Source organism: Epinephelus fuscoguttatus, linkage group LG20 (genome assembly GCF_011397635.1).
Source record: "Epinephelus fuscoguttatus linkage group LG20, E.fuscoguttatus.final_Chr_v1".
Taxonomy (NCBI): domain Eukaryota; kingdom Metazoa; phylum Chordata; class Actinopteri; order Perciformes; family Serranidae; genus Epinephelus; species Epinephelus fuscoguttatus.
In genome coordinates, this window is record NC_064771.1 from 19,099,109 (window position 1) to 19,118,177 (window position 19,069).

The 19,069-nt window shown below is 41.5% G+C and overlaps 1 protein-coding gene and 1 long non-coding RNA gene across 4 annotated transcripts; both read left to right on the top strand.

The window, feature by feature from the left end:
- Positions 1-1,305: 1,305 nt before the first annotated feature.
- pth3r (parathyroid hormone 3 receptor) lies at positions 1,306-16,495 on the top strand. Of its 3 annotated transcripts, none has more exons than XM_049562983.1 (13): positions 1,306-1,878; positions 5,378-5,483; positions 8,665-8,775; positions 8,938-9,062; positions 9,198-9,292; positions 9,392-9,545; positions 11,988-12,141; positions 12,246-12,306; positions 12,389-12,455; positions 12,543-12,637; positions 12,773-12,914; positions 14,824-14,865; positions 14,970-16,495. In XM_049562983.1, exons 1-13 carry the CDS (start codon positions 1,813-1,815, stop codon positions 15,402-15,404), a joined length of 1,653 nt encoding a protein of 550 aa, XP_049418940.1. In that variant the 5' UTR covers positions 1,306-1,812; the 3' UTR covers positions 15,405-16,495. The 3 variants fall into 3 exon arrangements, with proteins under 3 accessions (XP_049418940.1, XP_049418941.1, XP_049418942.1); XM_049562984.1 differs by having other exon boundaries at positions 9,201-9,292; XM_049562985.1 differs by having other exon boundaries at positions 8,668-8,775.
- Positions 16,496-16,561: 66 nt separating this feature from the next.
- On the top strand, positions 16,562-19,016 carry LOC125880786 (uncharacterized). Its single transcript, XR_007448162.1, has 3 exons — positions 16,562-17,001; positions 18,328-18,501; positions 18,582-19,016. It is a non-coding gene; the product is annotated as an uncharacterized LOC125880786 (long non-coding RNA).
- The last annotated feature ends 53 nt before the right edge of the window (positions 19,017-19,069 follow it).

A 19,069-nucleotide genomic window follows, 5' to 3' on the forward strand; every position in this document is an offset into this window, starting at 1 on the left:
CATTGGTGTTTGCATATCAGTTTGATTTTATTAATTAATAAATAATATAAATGGATAAATTAAATAATTAAACAATAAATGAAATATATATTCTTCATATTATTATAATTGTTTTGTTGTTGTCTTTGTGATACCATTTAATATTATTTGAACTTTAATAATATACTTATTATTTATGCCTTATATTATTAAGTAATATAGCGGTGTCTTGTGTTTGTATGTGCTAAATTAAATTAACAAAAAATTAAAGAATATATTATTATAATAATAATTATTATTATCATCATATTTCTTTATTATGTTGTTGTCTTTGCATTATTTAATATTATTTGAACTTAATTAATAATATACTTATAAATGACTTAAATTAAAAGTAATATATTTAGAAGTAATATTTTAGTATGTGCTAAATAAAATAAACAATAGATAAATGTTTATTGTTATTATATTAGTATTATATTTTAGATTTGTATTGTGTTGATGTTTTAAGTGTCATCTTTGTAATTTTTATTTAATATTTGAACTTTGATCATTAATGAATAATTATTTATGACTTTATTTAAAAAGTAATATAGTGGTATCTTGTGTTTAGCATGAGCTAACTAATAAACATTTAATATTTATTTTTCAATAAAAACAAAGTGAAAAAAAGTTAAAAACATAAATTACAATCAGTTTGAGCAATGGTTAAAGCATTAACAGACATTTTTAGGCACCGGTCATTCATGTAAACATTTCACAAACTGTGAGCCAGATCCATTAATATATTTCCCATGCAGTTTATAAACTAGCCATTTTTTTTATATGTGTATATTTATTCCAATACATGTCAAACACACCCCGTTCATTCTGAGCTGTACTGAATGAGGAAAATAAGACATAAATCCTGAACCATGGGAACCTGAAACCTCTTAGAGGACCCCTGGGTGTTTCTGGTTGGGATTTGGAACCACTACACCATATCAGCACAAACGTTCAAGAAGTGATCCCAAAATATAACAGCAACATGAGCCAAAACGTAATTCATCTCTCTCATATGATTTGTATATTCATGATATCAGCTAGTGTCAGGGAGGTTATCACTGGAGATTATAGGTTCCATCTAAATGGCACAAACAGTACGTATGAGCCTGGTCTGTATCAGTGTCCTCTAAAATGTCCCAGCGTGAGAACTAGAAAAGAAATGTTGGTCTATTGCCATGGGACCAATTTATTAAATCGTACTGCTTCTATTTATGATAATAGGGCATCATAATAATAGGCTATGATCCAGTCCAGGATCTGAAAAACAGGGACATACTGAACTGGATTTCTTAACATGTGATGAATACGTGCGCAATTGGATGGTGAAAGCAAACTGTCTGACACACTAACAGGACGGCAGAGACAGATGGCCACAGCAGAGGAGCACAAAGAGTTAAGTGAGATGGAAAGCTCAGCCAATAAAGGCCAACCCATCTTTGTAGACAACAGTCCAAAGAAGTGTTAAAGGAGGAGATTTCATCAACAGTGCTCCCCTCTTCTCTCCCCTCATGACAGTCTGACTCCTACATGGTCCCTCCAACCTGACCAATGATGTCCACTGAGCCTCGAGGGGAAGCCTGGAGAGAGGAGACAGTTTTCAAGGATCATGTCTGGATGTCAGAATACCTCAAAGCTGAAGAAGATACTAAAAGGCAGTTCTTGAACAAAAGCACAAGGAGCACAGATTGGGCACCAGAGAAGAGGAGTCCCTAACTTTGAGTTCCTGTAACGCAACCCGAGGAGGATGAGATGATCTAATATTGAGTAAAGTCCAGTTGAAAAGACGTCATGTTGTCTGCACAGGGAACTGGTGTGTTGGCTCTTTTCCACAGTGTCATAATAGTGACTGCACTGGTGAGTGTATTTTACTTATCCTGAGTGATTGAGTTATTGATTACCTCATTGGTTGAATGGCTTACACAACTCTTGTTTACCTTTCATAGATCTTGTTTCTTTTTGCTTTGCTTTTACTTTTATTCCCTGAAAATAAACACGAATATTAGCAATACTTGAACAATTTTTATTTTTAGAACTTATGCAAACATAATTTTTAGTGGGCTCGTTCTCATATTTAAAGGAAAGCACCACCTTAAATAAAATGAACACAGCATTAAGTTTAATTCTGAGTCTCTTTGTCCAGTGTAAACTCATCAACGGGTGGTTTGTACATTCTAAATTTATACTTTTCACACAGTAGCATCATATCTTACACTTTAACACAACACTGAGTCAGAAATGATTCTCCCATACTGCTGCACTTTGGGCCAAATAAGGAAAATATCATGTATGTGTGACTGTCTTTGATCGTCTGGATTTTGGACATATATTTATCTCGCACTTCGGGGAAACGTGCCAGCCATTCACCAGCAACACTGACCATACATTGATGAGTGGTTCTCCTTAAAAAAATAAAAATAATAATGCTGAACAAACCCACTTCAAATGATAATTTAAAATAAAATAAAAAATATGAATTAATTTTTTTTAAGTAATTTTGTTTAATTAAGAAAATGTGAAATAAAATAATAACATGTTAAAAAGCAGCAGCTAAATAAAAACTATTAACTAATCATGAACAACAAAACAACTAATTAATTATAGGAGATATTGCAAATTTGCCTGCAAAATATTTTGCCCAAATAGGAAAAATTCTCTGAAAAAATAAGGGGATTGCAACGGCAACACACACACAAACAAACATACTTACTTGTGCAAGGATTAAGTCCCTTTGGAAATATTAATCAAATCAAACCAAATCAAGTTGACTGTCAGTTTAACATACATTTCTATGGAGGGCAGAATGAGAGCACGCGTCTCTGGGATCAAACAACAAACATTTAGAAAGCACAACATAATCCCTTAGTCCACATACCTAAGACCTGTGGAGTGCAAGTTACAACAGCAAACACAATTAAACAAGAGTAGAATAAAACTGTAAAAAATATATTTGTGATTTTGCCTAAGGGACGCCAGTTTTTGGAGAAAGGATCCACCAGATATCTCCCTGATTGAGACATAACCCTGTCAAAAAAAAAAAGTCATCAATCAAAACCGTCAGTCATCCCGACAGCAGCGGTGAAACCACACAAACCAAGAGCCCTTAATCTCTACCATCACAAATCACCTGTGGTTCTGCTTTACCTCACAAACCCTCCATCAGCGCTGACCCCTTTAACCTTTCACCCACTGAAGCATGACCGGCGTCACCGCTGAGCCCTGTCCTCTTCATCTTCCCCGAGTCGATCCTGAATGTCGACCTCAAGCAGACTTACAACCTCCTGTTCAGTCAGCCCGAAAATCACTTTACATGAAGCACGTGAGGACTGAAATTCAATTATGGCACAAAGGCGAGGAGATGTCTGAGCCTGATTGTTTTGCTAACACTCCCCGTCCGTCAGCAGAAACCCCTCCTGTGCAAAGACAAGTGAATGACCTCTTCGTATTGACTTGCATGTGCTGAATTATTAGGATGTTTTGTTGAGGCACAGGTGGATAAAACTTTATCTAATTGTGTAATCGACATGGGTTTAAATGGGATAGCCAGCGCAGTCCGATTGTGTCCACAGTCCGCTATACAACAACAACAACAAGTGATTTGAGCTGCTCAATATGTCTGTATTGATTTTGGCTCGGAGTCCCCTCCCAAAACAAATGTAGGGAATGATAGCTGTTCAGCATTCTGAGCACTACAATACTGAAAACACTTCTCACCCACTGGTGGTTTATTTTAATGACCTATGCCAAGAATGTTAGTTATCACATATCCATCAACATGAACAGTTCCAGTCGGGCTTCAGTCTGTTTAACAGGGGTGAGAAGTTTCTGTAGCCTGCCAGTAAATACTCAGATCCTTTACTTAAGCAGAAGTACCAATACAGGAAAATAATACAAGAAAAACTCCCATTTTTAAAATCCTACTTAAGTAAGACATATTAGTCTTTATATAGTATCAAAAAGTTAATTGCACATTCCTCTGAAAAGTGGCCCCTGTCAGGGATCTAAATCACTGTATCACCTCTTTACAGACTAGGTTGTTTATTTCTCTTTCTTTGTGTCTCCCTCTGCCTAATCATCTCTCTCACCGTCCTCCTCTGTCAGTCAAACCATTCTCTTCTGAGTTCTCTCGTTGCCAGTTTTGCTGCTCTGTTGTGAAATGTACTCAGGAACACAAAGCCGCTTGTGTAGATGAGCTCTCATCAGCACGGTCGAGGTCCTGAGGACATGGCCCCCACATGGCCAGCGGCAGACAGAAAAAAAAAGGGGGTTGGCGAGGGATCATGACATACCGCACCCTCACACAACTATTTCACAACACCCGGAGGCAGCACATCAGATCCTTGGGAGGGTTTGTGTTTGGTAGATCACCCGGGCTGGAAAGAGACTTCAGAGAGACTTCTGATATGAAACTTTTAATGTTTTTGGGTACCTTAAAAGATGGATAAATGCAAGACTTGTAGCTGCTCCTCAGGCTTGGATAAATACCGGATAACCCAATCAAACCCCTGTAATATATCACAACCAATTTTTGCTGGAGAGAATGAGATCGTCATGCAAATTAAAGTAGCCTATTTTAGGTTTATTTCAAGTAGCAGTTTTATAACACAGTTTTAAAGGGACAGTTTACCCCCCAAATCAAAATGACACATTTCCCTCTTACCTGTAGTGCTGTCAATTATCTAGATTATTTAGGTGTGAGAGTGCTGGAGATATCAGCCGTAGAGATGTCTGCCTTCTCTCCAATATAATGGAACTAGGTGGCACTCAGCTTGTGGTGCTCAAAGCGCCAAAAAATACATTTGAAAAACTCAACAGCAATGTTTCTTTCTAGATTTCATGACCCAGTTACTCAAGATAATCCACAGACTTTGTAGCGAGCAGTTTCATATAGGAACCATTTTCTTTCTACTGAACTACGCCCACAAACAGTATCATTGCGCTGAAGGAAGTATGCATCTACTCATAGACGAGAGGCTCATGTTCATGATAGCACGAGATGTTTCCTTAACGGCGTCCTCCTCGGCTGAGCTGTAACATCAGTTAGCTCAGTAGTGCTGGGTCCGGGGAGCTGTGTTGGTTGGAACTAATAGCCCCTGGTAGGGTCTCCCGAGGTAAAGCGGTCCCAGGGGAGAGACCAGTGAGCGACTGGTGGCTGGGCCTTTGGCGATGGGGCCTGATTGGGCTCAGCCCGAATGAATGACATGGAGCTACCACCCTGTGGGCCCACCACCCGCAGGTGCATTGTACACTGGGCAGTAGCAGGGACGGGGACCCAGGCGTGCTGAACCTTGGTGTTGGTGTATTGTTCATACTTAACAATTAACAATTTTGTCTCTCTTTTGTCTTCCGTCAACAGATAGATTCTGATGACGTCATCACCAGAGATGAGCAGATCTACGTCTTGATTGGTGCTCACGCCAAGTGTGAGAGGAACATCCAGGCACAAGTGTCCCTGCTTAAAGGTTTGTGTGCTGCTTTTAATCATTTTATACATTTTATTCCTTAATTATCCTATCGTCAAAATGTCACAAGTTCGATCCCAGTGGAGGTCACAGGTCTGTGTCAAAAGACTGAACCTGATAATATTTAAAAATCTGTTTCTGTTTGGAAAACGTCAGCTAACCCCTAAAAGTGTGCAAAAAACTGTATAAAAACTATACACATTCGATCCTTTTGAAACTTTGATCACTGAATTGGTTCCGTGAATTGTTTGTTTCAGTCACAACATTTAATCCAGCTGTAAAATCACATTTAAACTGTCACTTCAGGTAAAAAAAACCCTCAACATTAGGAATACGCTGTGTATGCCACCTGGGTAGTAGAGTTATTTTTCCCTTTCAAAATATTCCAAACCTCTCCCTATCAGGAAAGTAAGGTCCTTTCACAAGCATATCCAGTTTTACTATAAAAAATACAAGAGGTCAGTGAGTGCATGTCCAAATATATAATCAGAAACTGTATTTATTACATCAATTATTTATTTAGGATCAGATATAACACCAGTCCAATATCCTGCTGAGCTGTATCGCTGTGATTACAGAGTTGAATTTAGCTGCGGACAATAGCGGGGCATTTTTCATTCATATCATGACGCAAAGGCTGATGATAAACTGCTTCAAAGATCTATTTGGAGAGGGATTATATAAGACAGAGTCCCAGTGTGAGGACTAGTCATATAGAAGGGAGGCAGCAGATCTACACTGACACTCAGATATCATACAAAACATTCTAATATAATACTGTATAGAAAAATAAACATCATATAGAATATAGGAAACCAGCAAACCTGGTGCAGGTTCTATTTTATTCAACTATTCAAACAGATTAATTGCTCTGCTGAAGTTAATGTAGGCTTGAGAGGTGGAAATAGCAATCAAGTATGTTTACTCAAGTACTGTACTTACTGCTACGCTACTTTACACTTCATCTCTGCCACATGTAAGAGGGAAATACTGTACTTTTTACCGTGTTTGTCAAGCACAAACTGATGAAGGACTCATAAAGCAGACTCACAGACTCAGATAAAAGTTCGGGGTCTTCGATCAGGCTCAGGTGGGTACACAGGTAGTCAGTAAAACAAGTGAAAGTATCCAATTCAATAGGCAAAAAGGGTAGTCAAAAGGCAAAAACGGTCAAACCACACTCACAAGGAACACTAGGTAAACACTGGAACAATTTCTCAAAGTTGAAGGCGATCTAGCAGCAAACAAGGGGAAGACAGGGACTTAAATAAACAAAGACAAGGGAGACAGTGAGACACAGGCAGATGACAAATAAACATGAATTTAGGTACCTTGATGGGTCACAACATGTTGCATTTAACTCACAGCTCCATGTCTCTCTTCAGATTAAAGTTTTAAAGCAAAACATATGATGAGTTTATGAGACAATATATATATTTTTTAAGTAAAGGGGGATGTGAGGAATGTAAAGAAATAGCCCTACCTTGACAAGCAATAACATTACAATGCTGCTTGCACATTAATGTGTCAGTACACATCAAACCTCATACATGATATAATAATAGGACACTCTGAAAGGGGTCAATACTGGACCGGCTGGGGCTGAACACCTCGCTGTGCAACTGGCTGCTGGACTTCCTGACCGGGAGGCCACAGGCAGTTCGGGTTGGCAGCAACACATCCAGCACCATCATACTGAACACGGGGGCCCCCCGAGGATGTGTGCTGAGCCCCCTTCTCTTCACTCTGCTGACCTACGACTGCACACCGTTGCGCAGCTCAAACCTCGTCATCAAGTTTGCAGATGACACGACCATAGGGGGTCTCATCAGCAACAATGATGAGACAAACTACAGGAGTGAGGTGAACCGTTTGGCCTTGTGGTGCTGACACAACAATCTCTCTCTGAACGTCAAGAAGACGAGTGCACACCCAACATGCTCCTCTGACCATCAACGGGGCTGCTGTAGAGAGGGTGAGCAGCACCAAGTTCCTGGGTGTGCATGTCACAGAGGACCTCTCCTGGTCCAACAACATCACATCACTGGCCAAGAATGCCCATCAACGCCTCTACTTCCTCCGGAAACTGAGAAGACCCAGAGCCCCGGCCCCCATCATGCAAACCTTCTACAGAGGCGCAGTTGAGAGCATCCTGACCAGCTCCATCACGCCTCGCGCCTGCCGTAAGACCCTCCAGCGCATCGTGAGAGCAGCTGAGAAGATCGTCGGTGCCTCTCTCCCTTCCCTTCAGGACATATACTGTACCCGCCTCACCTGCAAAGCCCTCTGCATCGCTGGTGACCCCACCCACCTGTCACAAAGCCTCTTCAGTCTGCTGCCATCAGGAAGGAGACTGTGGAGTCTCCGGGCCAGGACCAGCAGACTGAAAGTCAGCTTTTTCCACCAGGCTGTCAGGATGCTTAACTCTCTCCCTGCTCTGCCCCCCCCCCTCCCCTCTCTGCACCCTGCCCACTCAATTGCTGGACGATGAACCCCCTCCCCCCATCAACACTGAACTCTGATCTATACATGCGCACATTCACTTTTTCCAGCTCCACTTTAGCTCGAATTTGCACTACTGCTACTTGATTTGCACCACTGTCATTGCAACACATTGTTTGTGTCGCTACTACTGTGCCTTTATTTACTTTTACTTTTAGAATATAACTCTTTTTAGCTTAGTTTTTATTTATATATGTTATATTTTGTAGTTTCTTAAACGTGTCAAGTGTACCGTCTGCACTGAGGGTCTGAAGAGTAACGTTATTTCGATGCTCTGTATGTCTTGTACATATTATAGAATTGACAATAAAGCTGACTTTGACTTTGACTTTGATACGTGTAACCAGTGGACTCTAGTGATATCTGCATTGTGTTGATATTAAGAGGCCCAGACCGTGGATATCTTTGGAGGCGATCTCCTTTTATTTCTGACAACTTTGACAGCAGGAGTTAAAAACAAAATCCTCTGTCAACTAAGACCGTATAACTCGAGACCCTCTCCCATTGAGTGCAACAGCAAAAGGGGAGAGGTAAGCATAAGTGTGCAGCATGCAGCTATATTTCAGGAATATGCACAAAAGTATTATACAATATAAAAAAATTGCACAGGAGTCTATAGGAAAGCTCCAACTATAGCTTCAGTTAACTAACAGCTCTGTCCCATTTATTTTTTGTGAAGAAGGCGACTGTATCCCAGAGTGGGACGGGATCATCTGTTGGCCGCAGAGTAGAGCGGGTCAGCTGGTGTCAGTGCTGTGTCCAGAGTACATCTACGACTTCAACCACAGAGGTAGGAGAGCTCAAGAGACACACACAGAAATAATACAGCAGCTTTGTCCCGGTGTGTGATCTGAGTGTGTAGTCTTCTAGAGGCTTTCTTTGAATACTGTATGTGAATTACATATTACACTACATTTGTGCTAAATGTCATGCCTGCACTCCTGTGACCCAGGGCGAGCCTACCGCCACTGTGACGCGTCAGGGAACTGGGTGCAGGTGCCAAGTATCAACCGCACTTGGGCTAACTACACTGAGTGCACCACATACTTGACCTCCAACCACAGGAGCCAAGAGGAGGTGCGTACATTTGCGTGTGAGATATGTTGAGTTTCTAATGTTGATGTTTCTGATGTTTCTGACCTTTTTCTGTTGACTGAAGCCCACTGCATCTGCACACAGACACACTCTAAGCATGTTTTTGTTTTGCCTCAGAAGGTGTTTGAGAGACTCCACCTCATGTACACTGTGGGCTACTCCATTTCTCTAGCGTCACTGCTGGTGGCCGTCTCCATCCTCTGCTATTTCAAGTGAGAAACTAAAGAAAATATTCACCTCAAATGCTTTAGTATTCACAGTGTCCATCTTCAGAGATATACAGCTGAAAGTAATTGTTTATAACCCTTCAGGCGTCTCCACTGCACACGCAACTACATCCACATTCACCTCTTCACCTCCTTCATATGTCGAGCAGTCAGCATTTTTGTGAAGGACGCTGTGCTCTACTCCATAACTGATGACAGAGAGGCTGAGCCTGAGTTCACTGCACAGAAGCCGCACATGGTAAACTACATGACTTTCATATTTATTACCATTTATACATAGTTTTATTTATATGTTTTTCCACAGTGTTTTAACATCAAGACAGTGTGGTGTCAACACAGTCATGGTGGTCCACATTAGGATGCAACACCAGGTCGTGTTCTTGTATGTGAAATGATGTTTAGTATACATCTAATATGTCTTAGAGATGATACACTATGTGTGTTTGAAAGGAATAGTTTGATATTTTGGGAAATATGTTGACTATAAATGCTTTCTTGACGAGAATTATATGAGAAAATATGATACTGCTGTCATGTCTGTACGGTAAATATGAAACTGGGCTCAGCAGCCTGTTAGCTTAGCTTAGCATAAAGACTGGAAACAGAGGGAAACGGCGAGCCTGGCTCTGTTGAAAAGTAACAATGGCAACTTAACACGTTTTACAGTTAATTTGCTTTTAAAATTGCAAAGACGACAAGAAGCAGTGACTTCCTGGAGTATCTGCTGCAGTTGGAGGATCTTGGCTTCACTGACGATCTCACTCTCCTTACAACCAACCATCCCAACATACAGGCTAAAACTGACAGGCTCAAGAACTTTTCCAGACAGGTTGGACTCAAAATCAACAGCACCTAAACAAAAGTGATGTGTGTAAACACCACCCCCGCAGCACCCATTCTTGTGAATGGGGAACCACTTGAGTGACTACCTAGGCAGCCTCATCAGCAATGCTGGGAAAGGCTCAGGTTGCCTACTCCCAACTCCGGTCCATCTGGAGATCCAAGCAATACAGCCTTAAAATGAAGATGCTCTTGTACAACAGCAATGTCTGTTCTGGTGTGCGGTTCAGAGAGTTGGCAAGTGGTCAAAACAGACATGATGAGAGTGGAAGCCTTTCACAATGGATGCCTCAGACAAATATGCAAAATCCTCTGGCCAAACAAAATCTCCAACTTTCAGCTGTACAATAAAACAGGTAGCCGGAGCATCCATCCATTTTCATCCACTTATCCGGGGCCGAGTCGCGGGGGCAGCAGGCCAAGCAAAGCACCCCAGACATCCCTCTCCTCAGCAACACTTTCCAGCTCCTCATGGGGGACCCCAAGGTGTTCCCAGGTCAGATTAGATATGTAATCCCTCCAGTGTGTTCTGGGTCTGCCCCGGGGCCTCCTAGCACTGGGACATGCCTGAAACACCTCTAATAGGAGGCGCCCACCTCAACTGACTCCTTTCAACGTGAAAAAGCATACCCCATGGAGGAAACTCATTTGAGTCACTGGTATTCTGCAATCTCATTCTTTCTGTCACTACCCAGAGCTCATGACCATAGGTGAGGGTTGGGACGTAGATGGATCAGTAAATCGAAAGCTTTGCCTCCCGATCCAGCTCCCTCTTCACAAGGATGGTCTGGCACAGCGCCCACATCACTGCAGACACCGCACCAAACCACCGATCCATGTCACGCTCCATTCTACCCTCACTCGTGAACAAGACCTAGAGATACTTGAACTCGATCGCTTGAGGCAAAAACTCCCAACCTGGAAGGGGCAATCCATCGATTTCAAGCAGAGAGCAATGGCCTCAGATTTAGAGGTGCTGCCTCTCATCCCAACCACTTCACACTCAGCTGCAAACCACCCCAGTGCCTGCTGGAGGTCACGGTGTGATGGAGTGAAGGATGGATGTAGCCGGAGCATCACCAACGAAATCACGCACAGACGTTTGAGATGGCTAGACCATGTGCTAAGAATGGAACAGGGCTGGATCACGAGAGTCACCTTAAGATGGACAACACTGGGCAAAAGAAAACCCAGAAGGCCCAAGGCTACCTGAAGCAGAACTGTGACACTGGAGTTGGAAAAGATGAGGCGACAAGGCGCAACATGCTGCCAAGGATCGAATGTAATGGAAAGAGCTCAGTGAAGCTTTATGTCCTAAAGGAGATGAAGAGGAGTAAATAAGTAAGTAGGTAATGCTACGCTCAAATGGGTCATGTTTACCACATTTACAAGTCCATGTGAGCGCACCCCTCTTGTGGTATTCACAACCTCATTAAGAAAGATTTTCTGAGAGCTCCAAGTTCACAATTTCGTGTGTATGACTTCCCATATCGTAAACACAAGCTCACAAGTTCCATTTGACTGCAGAATTACAGTTCAGTTTTGTAAACAAACAAGATATAATATACTGTTGATTTTTAGAGGTGCTGGCAGTTGGATTTTGTTTTCTTTGGGCAGATCCAGGCTAGCTGTTTCCCCCTTGTTCCAGTCTTTATGCTAAGCAAAGCTAACCAGCTCGTGGCTGTGGCTTCATATTTACGGCACAGACACGAGTGGTATCAGTCTAATTCTCAGCAAGAAAGCAGATAAGCATATTACCCTAATGTCAAACTATTGCTAAAAGAAAACAAACAATATGAGACAATGAATGTTTCCTTTCTGTGCTGCGTTGTGTCCTCAGGCCGGCTGTAAAGTTGCTGTTACTCTCTTCTTTTATTTCCTGGCCACCAATCACTACTGGATCCTTGTGGAGGGGTTGTACCTACACAGCCTCATCTTCATGGCCTTCCTCTCTGACAAAAACTACCTGTGGGCCCTCACCATCATCGGCTGGGGTAGGCTGCATCGGACCAGATACTCTGTTGTCACATACAGAGCTAACGATGAATTTAACAGTCAGATAATTTCCCTTTTTTTCCCCCCTCTCCGCTCATTGTAGGTGTTCCAGCTGTGTTTGTGTCTGTCTGGGTCAGTGCTCGAGCATCGCTGGCAGACACACAGTGAGTCATGCGATGCGTTCATCTGTCTAATATTTACATAACACCTGTATCACAAATGCTCACTTTGACTCCTCTGTCTCAGGTGTTGGGACCTCAGTGCAGGAAACCTGAAGTGGATCTATCAAGTTCCCATTCTGGCAGCCATTGTTGTAAGATAAATTTACATTTTAACACTATTAATATATCAATGAATAAATACACAACCGTGGCCTTACTGTACCTCTTTGCCCCTGCAGGTGAACTTCCTCCTCTTCGTCAACATAATACGTGTACTGGCCTCCAAACTGTGGGAGACAAACACTGGTAAATTGGACCCTCGGCAGCAGTATCGGTAATATTATTTTCCTCTTACTTACTGTAAAATTCTCCTTAGAATCTTTCAAACAACGATGAGGCTACCATCTTTCAACAGGATAGAGTTTTTATATTAAATCTTTACATGCATGTTTACACTTATTACCTGCAGGAAGCTGCTCAAGTCCACATTAGTGCTCATGCCCTTGTTTGGAGTTCACTACATGGTGTTCATGGCTCTTCCCTACACTGAGGTCACAGGGCTGCTGTGGCAGGTGCAAATGCATTATGAGATGTTCTTCAATTCATCACAGGTCAGAAAACACTCTTATAAACTCTGCAAGGAATAATGTGAAGGAGGGGTTAATTCAAACTACTACTATGATTATTATGACTAATATTTACTTTCCTTTTTTTAACTGTTCTCTTCTTTGTCTTCTTATTTCATTTTATTATGAGTATATTTATTATGAAGTATATTTGGAGTTATTTATTAGTTTTATCATTATTTATACCAGTGGTTCCCAACCAGTCCAGCCACAGGGTCCAAAATTTCTCCTTAGACATTAGGTCAAAGTTCACACAGTTTAATATATTCAGCATCATACTTGCATTTGGCCATGTCATCGAGCTAGTTTGTCATCTCTGTCATGAAGTCACTCACTCTACAGCAGGAAGTGGCACTTTAGAATAAAAGCTCTGTGCCGGAAAATCGCTGTACTTTAAAATAAATTGTGTTCTATACAAACTTGACACATTACGAGTCACTTGTGGTCCATTCAGAACGGACTTGCGGCCCACTTTTGGACTACAACCCACCAGTTGGGAACCACTGATTTATACTATGTTTTTTTCCTCTTGTTATTATTTGCTCTGTCCTTCTCTCTCCTGTCTCTTGTTTAACAGCTATAATATACATGCACTCATAAACATACACATAAGTGACTTACGTAACCACTACAGTAACAACAAGCAGTTTGCAAATCTGTAACAGCAAGAATACTATTATATTATATTGTTGTTTTGTTAAGCTTCGTCCTATTTTGTTCTTGTTTCTGCCCCCATAAATGTGTTGTACATGGAGGTAGACTTTTGCAATGACACAAAAAATGCTTACAACAATCACCTGAACCTGAAAAAAAAAAAAAAAAAAAAAATCAGCTGGTGACGATCATCATATCATCAGCTGGTTAGCCTTTCTTAGCATGCAGAATGTGCCACGGTGTGTCATTTTACATGTCTTTTCTTTTACAACAGAAATGAATGGGATATAATATATTAAGTAGTGGACTGTTTTAAAAAACTTTGGAATGAGCCAGGCTAGCTGTTTCCCTCTGTTTACAGTCTTTATGCTAAGCTACACTAACCAACTACTGGCTGCTTAGATGTATAAAGATAACTAGATACTGGATGCCAGATTATGCCTGTTCAGTTAAAGGAAAGCTCAAGGAAAGTTTTACAAATATTATACCTTCATGGATCAAAAAGCCATAATGGGAGGGACCTTGTTTACAGTTCAGGGTGTCCTGTCAACAGTTTTACAGACGTTTCTTTTATAATAGAGGCCCCTGGGAAAAATGAAAGTGTTCCTGGGGGCCTGATGAACGCATGTTTAGCATGCTGTAGCTTTATATTTAGCATGCTGTAGCTTTATATTTAGCATGCTGTAGCTTTATATTTAGCATGCTATAGCTTCATGTTTAGCATGCCGTAGCTTCATGTTTAGCATGCTGTAGCTTCATATTTAGAGGGCTGCAGCTTTATATTTAGCATGCTGTAGCTTCATGTTTAGCATGCCGTAGCTTCATGTTTAGCATGCTATAACTTCATGTTTAGCATGCCGTAGCTTCATGTTTAGCATGCCGTAGCTTCATATTTAGCATGCTGTAGCTTCATGTTTAGCATGCTATAACTTCATGTTTAGCATGCTGTAGCTTCATGTTTAGAGGGCTGCAGCTTTATATTTAGCATGCTGTAGCTTCATGTTTAGCATGCTGTAGCTTCATGTTTAGGATGCTGTAGCTTCATATTTAGCGTGCAGAGATTGTTCAGAGTGTCTACTCATCTAACTCTTGGCAAAAAGCAAATGAGCGTATTGTCAGAATTTTTAAAGTATTACTTTAATCATTCTTTTAGGTAACAAAATTGTTACCTTTCCAGTAATACATTTACAAACATGTGGTGTGCTTCTTTTTAAACAAAATCTCAATTTCATGTTTCCAGGGCTTTTTTGTGGCATTTATATACTGTTTCTGCAATGGAGAGGTAAGAATCCTATCATTTAGTTTTGAAGTTTTAACTCAGATTTACTCTCTGAATTTAAAAAATGACAAACACATTTCTGTTTCTCTCCCTCTTCTTGTTCTCAGGTGCAGGCAGAGCTAAAGAAGGCGTGGTTAAGACGCAGCCTTGCGCTCGACCTCAAACAAAAAGCCAGAATGACCAGCAGCGGCGGCGGAGGCAGCTGTTACTATGGCGGCATGATGTCACACACCACCACCCACAGCGTCAGCTTGTCTAGTGCCAATTCCAGAGCTCTTTCCCTCACTGGAGGTGTGGTGGGTTCTGGTGGTGCTGCCGGTGGAGGGTCAGGGGTCAGGCTGCCGCGCCACGGTTCTCTTCACTCGCAAACCAACCTGCCTGGATACGTGCCCGGTGACACTGAGACCTCCGGAGTTTTTGTCAGGCACACCAGAGCCAGCAAAGTAAATCATGAGACCAGAAGTCATGGAGCATCTCCAGCCCAAACCCCTGGAGAAGAAGACAGCCGCTTATCGCTGAAAGAGCTGGAGACTATCTTGTGACTGTTTCCGTGAATTGACAGATGAGCATATATGAGGTACTGGACTCAAGGCAGATGACAGTGAAGGATTTTTCCGACTACCCCCTAAATAGAGTGGTCGAGACTGAGGACCTTCAAAAGTAGACATTTCAAGGATTTACTGAGGTTATTTTGTCAACTTTTTCCAGGGTCAAGACAAAACTTTAAGTCTCAACCGATGGATTTCTTGTGGATCTATTTAATTTTTAGCTGTGCACGTAAATTGTACATTAATTGTTATATGCTTTCATTAGATGTGAAAGATAGAGTTAAGTTAGATGATCTGTGAAGATGTGATGCTGCAGAGAATTTAGAGGAGTCAACGGACTGACCTGAATGTTTAAACAGTGAGACGTTTTCTGTGATTCATCTCCCTCTTCACATCTTTCCTGTGTTTGATTTTCCAGGCCAGTCTGGCTGACCCTAGTTCAAACTGCACTTACGCATGTGTCTGTGTGTGTCTGAGTGGCTGCTGTCTATGAATATGCTGCAGCAATCCTCCCTTTTCCAAATACTGACCTCCATACACATCAGCCACACCTTTATGATGTAGGATGCAAAAGCTGATAGTTTATCAAGCTAACTGTCTATATATGATTATTTTTAACAGTCAGTATTGTCCAGACAGCGTGTCTAGACAGGTCACGTCTCTCTGCAGCTTTGTCGTCCATGTTGTCCACACAGCCTTATTTATCAGTCTGACAGGACCCTGAGGGCTGATGCACAAACCTTTTGCCCCTCGCAGGCCAAACCCCAACCCCTGCCTCCGTGTAACCTCTACCCCGATCGCCCTCACAACACCACCCAGAATTTCACACACACCCCTCAGGCCTCAGCTCAGAGCCGGAGGCACCTGAGCTGTTTGTAGACCTCGAGCATGAGTGACAAACCTGCAGCACAAGCCACCAGTATTCACAAGGTAAACAGACAGGAAGTTGTACTTGTAATTATTTTAGGACTGATAAGGTGTCCAGAGATGGAGACAACTGTTCTGTGTTTATAGGACTTGTACAGTGTAAGATAACTCTGATAATTTAATAAGTGTTTGGGAGTTTAAATAAAGGGAATTTAAATTAAATTGAATTAAACTTTAAGGTTTTGTTATTTCAGGGCAAAACTAAAGTCGATGCACTCATACTGGTACGACTGGAATAAAAAAAGATCCCTCATTCTATCAAAAATACAAAAGCTATTTCCAGACACAAATGTACACTAACTTCTCAAGCAGTAATCTTATTTTGTTATTTTTTTTTATTCCTTTATTTGATGTTTGTTTAACCAGGTAAGTCCCACTGACACTGGAAACCTCTTTCGCAGAGAAGACCTGGGTATGACAGTGGAATAAAAGTTGCAAAGAGAGAATGGAGTCATTTATTATAGAGTTTACAATGGTCTCGACTTCTGCCAGAGATATCAGATTCATCAGTTTAATTTCCTTTTGCAGATTATTCCAAGTGGGTAGAGCAGAGGACATGACGGCTCTCTGTCCCTACAGTTTGAGCAGACTGACACTGAGTACAACACCAACACTGATGGAAACCAACAGCAAGGAGCATAAAGTTCATGGTCCAACATGACAGGTACCATCAAAATCTGAAATATTTTTAGATCATAACTTGAGGTTAGCAGAGTTGGGACAGAGACGAAGAGATTGTTTTCCCTGCCTGTACAATGTATTGTATATTACCACTGGAAAAAAACACCATGATGTAGACATTATTATTGCACAATTCAAGTGAAGTTGAGAAAGTATTTTCTCTTTGCCTCCTTCTCAAATTCTCTTGGGAGTCCCAAAACTTATGAAGGAGCAATAGTAAATCAGTGGACTGCTCCTGCGAGTGCTTAAAGAAGACACTAGATAAAGCCCTGCCCCCTGTTGCAAAAATGAAAACATTGCAAGTTAAATTTCCTCACTGGTTTTTGTAACATCAAATGAAACGGAACACAAGATTGAGGAATAGTCTACATGTCTGTGACTTAACTTTCAAACCAAAAGCAAAGAAGGAAGTCAAGGGATGTAAAACGTTTATTAGAAAGAGCAAAAAAGTCCACCTGCTGCGGAGGATGGGGTGGTTGATGGGTCAATGCACATGACATTCACTTAGGAGAGTGGGGTTTGTGTCCTGTGTGAAACCAAAAGTCGTTAGCTGTGTCTCAATTCAGGGGCTGCAGCCTTTGAAGGGTGCGGCCTTTGCGGTCTACGTTGGCAGCGACCTTTGAAGATTGCATCAGCGAAACCGAACGGTCTCCGAAATGGGGCGGTCTGGTCTGCGGAGGATTTCCTGGTTGCGTCACGTTGTTCCCGCCCCGACCTGCTCCTGTCACCTAGCAACCAGTTGCGCTTGACATTAGTTAGACGTTAGTTAGCCATAAATCATGGATCCAGAGCTTGTAATCCTTTTTTTTTTTTTAAATCCTTGAGGAAATGATTCATCATCTGAGACTCCGCCATCTGATATCTGATGGAGGACTGTTTCAGGTAAACTTATCATATTAAGATTGTTCAAGCTATGCTGTGTTTTGTAACATTTTGAGTGAGTTAAAACCCAGTACATACATTTAAAAGTGTAATCTTCTGTCGCCACTGCTGTCGGTTGTGTGTCAGACACCATGATGAAGCATGCAATGCATCTTGGGATAGGCTGGGCCACGAAGGATTCATCCGTTGGATCCTCCAAATTCTGGAGAAGAAGGCTGCATTTCTTGGCTGCATTTGAAGGATCCTTTTAAAGGGGACAGCCTTGGTCGCACCAATATGTTGCAATCGGTCTTCAAATGAAAGTTTAGCCCATGAATCATCATATTAAAAGCAATAAAACCAAAATCACATTTTAAATATGAATATTTTCATGAGACATTGTTGTCTTCACGTGTTGTTTACTCCTGAATCTCATTTTATATTACAGACTATAGTTGAAGATATTAGAGCTCAGCTTGTCAACATGAAGCATCCACACATATGGAGCACCACACACAGATATGCATGACTGATCGCTCCCCCTACCAGGACAAATAAACCCTACAACCCCCACCCAGCAACGTATGGCGGCAACCAGCTGTCAGTTCATTAGAGAGGAAAGGTTGGGGTTCAAAGCGTCACACTTTACACTTGAATCAGTTCAGCCAGCTCCAGATATGTGACATCCACCTCTTTTGGCAGGAGGAGGAAAAAGAAGAGGAGGGAGGAGAGCGAAGGGGAGGCTGATCGGAAATTACAGCAGGAGGAAATGACCCAGCATGATGACTGTGGTGGTGCCGCTGGAGGTGATGATATCACTCTCATTGTACTGTAAACAGCTGTTATCGAGGAAGATATTAAACTTTGAGTCACAATGTGTGATCACAGTGCTTACAAGTACAAGACGGTCTTTGACAGATTCACACGATGCTTGTATAATATAGGCGCACTGTCCATGAAAGATAAAGTCTATATTGAAATAGATTAAAAAAACATAATGACAAGTTCAAAACAGTGCAATATATGGAAGGTCTCTGCACTTCTTAGACTTTTTATATGAACTCATTGTCATGTTCAAGACACCAGTTGGAGATAGTTTGAGCTTTGTCACATGGTGCGTTATCCTGCTGGTGTTTAAACGATGCTCAGTTGGTACTCAAGTGTGCCAAGAAAAAAATCAAAGTTATTAT